The sequence below is a fragment of the Corticium candelabrum genome, chromosome 6, assembly GCF_963422355.1.
Source record: "Corticium candelabrum chromosome 6, ooCorCand1.1, whole genome shotgun sequence".
Classification (NCBI taxonomy): domain Eukaryota; kingdom Metazoa; phylum Porifera; class Homoscleromorpha; order Homosclerophorida; family Plakinidae; genus Corticium; species Corticium candelabrum.
Genome location: NC_085090.1, coordinates 5,846,248 through 5,855,117, shown reverse-complemented (window position 1 = coordinate 5,855,117; position 8,870 = coordinate 5,846,248). Strand labels below are relative to the sequence as shown.

General features: G+C 42.9%; 1 protein-coding gene across 1 annotated transcript in view; it reads left to right on the top strand.

The window, feature by feature from the left end:
- The window catches only part of LOC134181600 (nephrocystin-3-like), an 11,161-nt gene extending 9,293 nt beyond the window's left edge, over positions 1 to 1,868 (top strand). Inside the window, exons 9-15 of the mRNA XM_062648866.1 lie at positions 1 to 20; positions 85 to 210; positions 923 to 1,054; positions 1,116 to 1,241; positions 1,302 to 1,424; positions 1,483 to 1,608; positions 1,676 to 1,868. The exon at positions 1 to 20 is cut by the window's left edge and continues 106 nt beyond it. Coding sequence (XP_062504850.1) covers positions 1 to 20; positions 85 to 210; positions 923 to 1,054; positions 1,116 to 1,241; positions 1,302 to 1,424; positions 1,483 to 1,608; positions 1,676 to 1,728 — 706 coding nt within the window. The 3' untranslated portion in view covers positions 1,729 to 1,868. The remainder of the gene's footprint in view (positions 21 to 84; positions 211 to 922; positions 1,055 to 1,115; positions 1,242 to 1,301; positions 1,425 to 1,482; positions 1,609 to 1,675) is intronic.
- The last annotated feature ends 7,002 nt before the right edge of the window (positions 1,869 to 8,870 follow it).

Below are 8,870 nucleotides of genomic sequence, written 5' to 3'. Positions count from 1 at the left end.
TCATCCGTCCTTGGCACGTGGTAAGAAATCGTGAGTCATAAAAGATATAAATACATATTTATTAATATTATCAGGTTTATCTAGCTGTATCTCAACTTTCCTCTACGTACGATTTACTTGACAGAAAAGATGAAGCTTGGAAATTGGCAAGAGAAGCGTTGGATATTGCAAGCGTATCATTACCGTCATCACATCCTCAATTGATCGTGTGTGAGTACAGTAGTCTAGACTTTCTTTCTAGACTGTCGTAATGATCTGTAAGGCCGCGCTTACTCACAAAACATCACGTGATCATTTTAGATGCTAAATCTATTGGTTTGACGTGCAGCTGTCTCGTTTTGTTTCCAACTTGGTACGATAATCCTGAGAATGTGTTTAGCCACCTGATGCTAAGAATATTACGGAACATTGAAACCACATGACTAGCCGTTTATCAATGGCGTTCTAGCTAGAGATACAGGTAGAAAGCGTGGCATACTATAGAGTTTATGCACGTTTTATTCTGTATCTTTTCTCCATTTTCCACTTAACATGTCGCCTCGTGATAAAGGGACCGCGGAGCGACTCGCATTTGAGGGCGAGGCAGGGCATCCCATTCTAGGAACTACGAGTCTATTGTCTGCTTTAGAGTATCTATTCATGTCTCTGGTGTGCTTACAAAATAAATTTTGTGCTCAAAGTCGAGAGTTCCTTAGCTCCCCTGGATATGTCATGTCGCCCCTGCTATAAATATTGTTATGAGACAAAAAGTTGAAGCCATTCCACTGACAGACTATATGTTCAGACACACACTATATCGCTTACTCATTATAACATTCTAACAAATCTATTTATATTAATTATGATATATAACGAGAGTCTACCATATATATTGTGTTAGAATTTTATTAATCGCAACTGCATGCAACTTACCATGTTACAGATATGAACAATTTGGGAAATTGTTGTCGATCACGAGGAAACTACGATGAAGCCATCTCGTGGCATGAGAAAGCAAGACAATTGCTGCAACAGCAAGATCAATCACCTCAACGAGACGAAAATATTGCTACATGTTAGTTTACAGTTCGTTTCAATGGGTGGTTGAATTGCTACAAAATCGAATTAACAATTAGATTTATATTACTTGTCTCGCGACCATGACGAGAAAGGATGTCATGAAGAAGCTATAAAGTTGTGTTTGAAAGCACTAAAAATAGACCAAGAAAGTAATTCTCCAAATCCCCTTGAAATCGCAATTTGTAAGTTAATTGATTATCGATCCTAGTCACATCAGCTGGTTGTAATGTGAATGTGTGTAGGTACGATGAGGTTAGGTTCGTATGAAATGAAAGCCTCAAGACTTGAAGCGTCTATAACCCATTTGCAATCTTCCTTATCATTTTTGCAAGACACACTACCTACTAGTCATCACACCGCAGATTGTGCGTTGATCTCTTTTCGTCGTTTGTTTTCTGTGTCTATCTGATTGTACGTGTGCAGGTCACTTTTACCTTGCTACGTCGTTTCTTGCTATGAAAGAAGCTTCCCAATCCAGTCTGCATGTAAAGAAATGTCTTGAGATACGAAAGACGATTTTCCCAGTTGGGCACAGCAAAATTGGGGAAGGTGAGAAAACATGTCATACATTCATTTGACAGGAACAGATCACTCTTTTCTACTACTTTGTTGCTAGCCGAGTGTCTCAAACAAGAAATTCAAGGGCAGAATGAAAATGCAAGTGACTGATATGATATTCTTACTTTGCTTATTAATAAAGAATGGCCGTCTGCCTGTGTTCTTGTTAAAATTAATGCAACTGTTTTGCATGGCGCACGAGGTTAGTCTGGGTCTGTGTATACCCCACGCACCCACTAAATATGCACACACTGCAATAATTATCGATGAGATGAACAGCTAACGATGAACATTGTTATTGATTAGAAGATATATTCTGTTGTCGTATGTATACAAGCAGAATTTGTATGGCAATGCGAGAACTGTGTCAAATTATGACCATGCTTACACCGGGGCTAATCATTTTAGCTTGTCTCTATAGAACGTCTCTAAGCTCTCTAGTGCCCTTATCTATCCACGACTTCTAGCGCACGCTAAGTCGCCCTAGTAATCATCTTCTTACATCTTTTTTTAGTTTTCGCGTAGACAGCACAATGGCGTCACGTATACTATGAGCTATATATAAGGCAGTCGTTAACCCCAAGTTTTCGAAAGCGTGATTCGTAAACATATTATTGTATCTAATCCATGCAGCTGCATACCTAGGGGGGACTCGAGGGATGCGATCGAACTGGCCCACTTCAGTCGGAGGTCTGCTCTTACCTCGTATATATAAGACCAATGTACATGCAATATTTGCTCCAGATGACTTGCCGGCTCTATTCATAGCCGGTGCCAAAATTGTGGCTCCAAAAGTGGTCTCCGGTACCACTTCATTACCATTAAAATAATAGAAACAAGTCCAAAAGTCGAAAAATCAGGCGAATTCGAGCAAATAGCTTTATTAATTAAATCAATGATTACAAATGTGCTATCCAGTGTTTAATAACTGTTTATCTGCGTCGATCCTGCAGACCTTAGACTAAGTTAGCCATAAATGCCAAGTATTAAAGACATCCAGGCCAGGCCTGGTGACAACAGTACCACAATTAGCATCATCACCATGGCAACGGCATCCTTAGATGCGGAGCTTGTAACTGCTAAAGTGCTGACCTGGGTCTCACGTTCCAGATGTAGCTAGATCGATCTGATGTAAGCAGCTTTAGACTCCAAAAGTCCTTTGACCGTAATAATATATATATATATATATATATATATATATATATATATATATATATATATATACATATATATATATATATATATATATATATATATATATATATATATATATATATATATATATATATATGTATATATATTTACCAAAGTCTTTCTATAGACCTGGTAGCTAATAAGTAGAATAATTAGGATACAGCATGACATTGTTGACTTTGACTCGAAGGACTCAACTAAAGCACTAAAAGAACCGACTCATTAAATGCTCCATATACGCCCCTGTAATCTTGGGTTCTTCACTACATATTGAGGCCGCATGTACACGTTGCATGCACATTATGTGTGACTCACACGAAATGTGTGAGTGAAAACGTTGTGTAAAGTATATTTACACAAGTTTACATTTAAGTCCGACCGTGTCTAAGCGCATGAAAACGAATGTAAGCGCGCAGAAACTACCGTAAATATACGATATCGCTTAGTATAACAGCGGCTTACAAGCAATCCTGAACTTACATTGCGGTGACAAGGCAATCACTCATTATCATGGACTCTAAGTTAAATGAGGTATTGCAGCACATGTGAGCAAGGTTTACATGCAATGTACATTCATGGTCGAAACGCAGTGGTTTGAGATAAGTATCAAACAGTCCATGACTCATATAGTCCGTCGGCCAACCCCCCAAAAGACGCTTCTTTATGAAGTTGCTTAGCCCCCCCAGCCCGGGGAAGTTTTGATAACTCTAAAAGATAAAGCAGTATGACAGAACTCCAACTGCACTTGTTTGCCTCTCCATACTGGGGCCGTTAGGCAGCCGCACGTCAACAAAATTTAGGGGCGTGGCACAGACGTCAGTACAGCGAGCTTGCTAACTCTGTAGTCGGCAGAGCACTCAAAACGGCTAAAAACGCACCATGCAAACTACTGAGACATAAGGCATACATTGTGAACATGTTATCTCGCAGCATTGGCCCAATAGCTTACGATATCCCACGTGATCACATGACACGCGATGACGGAACCTTTTGAGTTGTGCGTCTGTCAACTTTCCTAGAGACCTAAACTAAGCCAGATTGCTCATTAGCAGTTCAACTTCTATTACAGCAGCAGTAGAACAAACTGTAAGCAAACAGAAAGCCGTACCAATGCGAATTAGGCTGCCAACAAAAACCTAGATGTTCAGGCAAGCAGGCATCACGTAGAATGAAAGTGCTGCACAGCTACCTTGTTGTAGACTATGAAACGATGTCTGCTGTTCTCCTACGAATGTAAATCGACCGTCTTTCTGTAGTACTCTTACCCAACCTCAAGTCTCAGACACTTGGCCTCATAACCTCGTCGGTTTGTCATTTGGCTGGCTTCAAGAGAGCCCAAAATATTTTCTGAACGTGTGGGAACAAGTAACACGCCACACCGACGATGATCTGCGTTTATTTGCGTAACCTCGTATAAAGAATTGTGATACGGGGGCGTAATGACTACTTGCGGTACAGTGATCGAAGTCTATGGTACAGTACAGTGTTTCTCTAGACGATGTTATGTGGAGTGTATGACGTAAGGATGCTACACGTAGAAAGACGTAATTGTAACTGGACAATAAAGATTTAAGTGCTCAAAGTTCACTGCAAGGACACTACATGTAAGATTCACTTCCAGATTGTTGTTTTAGTTAGATGATAGACGTCATCGTAACTGGACGATGACGACTTAAATAGGTGCTGGAAATTCAAAGTAATACAAGTGCACTAAATAAAGATTCACTTCCAGACTAAATGAAAGTCGTCATCGTAGTTGGACGATTAAGACCTAAGTGCTAAAAGTTCAAAGTAATGCAAGCATTCACTTCCAGATTGTGGTCTAGATGAACTTCCAGTTAGCAATATATAAGTAAGAGCTTTCTCCTATCTACATTAGTTTATGTGTGAGCAAACTTCTTGTTGTCTTCCTTCGACCAAGTGTCCCTACTCAGCTCTAATTAACTCAGTTTTCAACGGTATAGATTGCAAGTCTCATAGCACGTTTCTAAATGAGTGACACTTCCATGATAACTGCAGAGGCCGCTTTCACTGTTATTTCATACCTCCGGGTATTTGCAGACATAACAATGATCGCAAACAAGACTCATGTGAGACACCACAGTCACCGTAGCTCGGCTTTTGTGTACGCCTCGTGATGTAGAAATAACGGTACAGAATCGAGTCTTTTGACACGAGACTTGGCTCCTAGCTGACTGAAAGTATGGTCAGCTGAGACAGAACTCGCCTACAAGGGTGCTTCCACCTTGCTTTTTGATGCAAAAAGTGCAGCTAATTGATCCAACGCAAGGCAACGGCTAACCGATGAGAAAACGAGTAGAGCGAAGATCATGAGACATCGTCGTCGAAAGGCGCTTTAGTTTGCATGAACCTCTCCCTTCTGGGAAACAACAGTATGAAACATGTCATACAGCCGACGACTGCAAACACAGACACATGCTGCCACTCACCTCTGCAGGATATATAAGGAAATTGACCGCGAGGACAGGCTAGCGTACACATGTACACAAGAAATGGTCTCCTTGAGAACTTCTGTGCAAGGATCGACTGCAGATTTGTACGAGCGACGAAATAATCAACGTCAGAGACAGGGAATACGGACAAATAAACTATGATGACACAAGAACGAAAGCATGGTCATTTTATACTAGTTATAGCACTAAGATATGACAAGTCCTAGGTCACGAGCCTAGAGAAATTATGCCTAGCAACTTGAGATGTAAGTAAATCATATCTATGGTAAAATGAACTTTGCCACAAAACTTGCTAATGGTGTACCAACAATGGTTCCTGGAAATTGAATGGTACGCGTGTAGCAGTTCTTTACCTCATCACTCTCTCGTGCTCTTTCCTTACTCCATACACTACATAAGACACACTACATAAGACGTTTACAGAAACAGTTAACGAGTATAAAAGTGTTGTCAGTCTATATATGGTGAATCACATCATTTCCGTACGAGAGCTTCGCAGGCAATATGGCCCCAGGTTCAAACGAGAGGACATCAGTACAAATGTCTAGACCACAAAACAGGATTCTCCAGTTGCACAAGATAGATGTTGGAGCAGATAATGTTTCAGTGCATCCTACCAATTTCTGTGTCCGCTGCCATCTAGCGATGCATTGATTTACAAAGAGGCAAGGAGCCTCTATTCCTGTACCTTTCTGCAAAGAGTGGATGGTGCACTCAGAAAACTGCAGCACCTGCTCCAGTTGTCAGCAACAGAAGAAAGGAGGAAAACCACCCAAAGAGTAAAAAGAATCAGCTTGTTCCTACAGGTCAGTCAGCAATCAAATTGAATGACCTAATCCAACAAATAGAAACAGTAGCACCAGAAGCCATATATGTTCAGGAGACTTTATTCAAGCAATCCAACTATCTCATTTCAACCAATTTAAGTCAGTTCTGTACCTGTTTGACTTGTTCAAGTGTCCTGTGTGAAAAAGTTGCTAATATTCCAGTTGAACTCCAATGCAACCATTTAATGTGCAAGAAGTGTGCCATTCAACATTTGTATTTGTCTCCCTTGCATGGCTGTCCCCAATGCCCGCAGTTATACAAGAAACACATCAAGAGCCCACAATTAGCATCACTACAGTACAGATGGTCATGCCACAGGTCACACGGCATCGGCCAATAGTCAAAAAGCGAAAGGCAGAAACTACAATTGACATCTTTGAGAGCGGTAGAGGTCTGTAGAATGCGCTGTGGGTAAGAATAGAAACGAACAAACAACCTGACTCCGCCATCTTTGGGTCTCGATTATTCCATTACGGCGAGGCGTACATCGGTAGGATCTCTCACAAACTGAATTCTAGTAAACAAAAATAACTGAATTACAGCAAAAGTCCTCGTAAAACTCGGAGAACCCGGGAAAATAGGACGACGAAAAATGTGTCGTTTCTCATGCCACAAAGATCTTCAAGATTTCCAGAGATCTTCCTCAAATAGCGACACTACCCGATTGTGTGGTCATACCCTAAAAACAGCCTAGGCTCTGTTCAGTATCTGTGCGCAAATGCCGATACACATTACTCCAGCAAAAACCGGTCTTTTTAACTGAGCATGCGCAAATACTAAGTTGCGCGGCCTCGCATAGTTCAGGCGCGTACCGTGGCATGGGCTAAATGGGCTATAGCCCCCCCAGTTTTTGTGGACGTTTCCCATTTTGTCAGGTGAAAACTAGCGTTACGTAGCTTTTTGTAAACGTGCGCGTCTGTTTACAGTCTGGATGTTCGAGGCCGAGCATGCGTGTCTCACACTAGGCTGCAGACATCGGTTTCCGTGATCAACACTACTTCACTGACACCATGTCGTCTCATCAGCAAAACCAGAAGTACAAAAAACAGACGAAACTGTTTTTGTCAAAGGGGCGTGTCAGTGTTCGGGTATTTCAGCCCCCCCACTTCCAATGGCCACGGTACGCCCCTGCATAGTTCAAACAGCCGTGTGCCGTGAGTAGCCAAGTTCACGGCGCACTCGATGGAGTTCGCCCCTCCGAAGAAAGAAAATCGTCTAGGTAGTGAATACCAGAGATGATACCTCTGCAATACATGCATGATCCCTAGAGCGTCTGACACGGCCGAGAATATTTTGACCGCCGAAGGGAAGAGCACGGTCAAGCTGGACCACGCCCAACAAGTGGCGGTCATGTGGGTGTACCGGGATTTGGCCGTAGGCACTCTCTATTTCGAGCTTAGCTATCAGTGCTCTAGGATCCAACTGCAAAAGACACCCCGCTCCCTCATCGACACGAACATAGTACAAAGAGCAAAGGTTCGTAGCGATGCCTTCGTTGACACTGGCCAGACGAGGTAAAGAAAGAGCAACGATAAGGTGCCAGCGCCCGGGTTGGTGGTTCTTAGGGTACGAAACTGATCGGGCTGACCTCAACTGTTGACACGCCAAGATCCAATGAACCGAACACACGGGATGCTACAACCTCAGCACTGAGGTAGATGTCGACGACCGGCGAGTTTGCAGTAGCCGATTGAATGTCTCGTTTTGCTGATTTACACTTGGCATAGCCGTAGGCGAAGCCGATCCTGAAACCGTCTGTTAGGCCATCCAGTATGTAGTTAGCAAGAACTGGTCCACGTGAGACCCGAGCTCCCGACGCCATGATACCACCTCTAGTGGTGAGATGCAAGACCGAGTCTGGCCGCGGTATACGACCAAAAAAGACTACAGCTGTTGATGGCCAAGAGGTCAGATAAGTAGCGGTACTGACTGCTACGCAGGTTGCAATCCCGGGCTGACGATTGTGGCATACCTGTGAGCGTAGAGTGATATATACGACATTATAACTACCGTAGCGTCAACAGACCAGCTAGAGACAACTCGGACTGCACGACTAAGTGATGCGGTAAATACATGTGACACATTGCTATTTTCTGCAAAACAGCAGAAATGATTGAACCAAAAAACCTCCACATGACGGAATGCACATGCGATAGTACGCTACCCCCATGTCCGCTACCGCGCTGGGGCGTGGCTGACCCACTGCTGCCGAACTGCTCTTCCCATTGAGGTTGTATCCTGTTCATGCCAGACCTCTACAGGCTTTGGGAGCGGATGAGCTTGAAGATAGATCCAGGCACTCTGGCAGCTTGTGAGAGCGTCGACATCGCATGCGGTAAAGGTTGTGTACAATGTTGGGTACTCGAGACTACAGTGTATGCTAGCGGTCTAGCCTATCAATGAAATACTTTCGCGATGTAACACGGTCTAGCACTATTATAATTTAGTCCACACGTAAATGTCAAGTCGAGAGAAATGCACACAATTACGATAATTCACCCGTTGGAAGCCTGTTTCCTAACTACATGCAGAGCAGACTGCCAGTTTGCTTACCTGTCACATTCTAACGTGTCTCGACGTGACTGTCTACATCTCCTTTCTACACAATCCAAATCGTCGACAATACAGTCACTATAGAGCGATAGTGTACTCCTGCATGAATCACGTGACCAACAGCCCAACCCCTAGCGTGTGCTAGACTAAACTGTGACGCGTCTATTTCCACTGTGGCACTGTAGCAAAATAGAATTTGAAAGC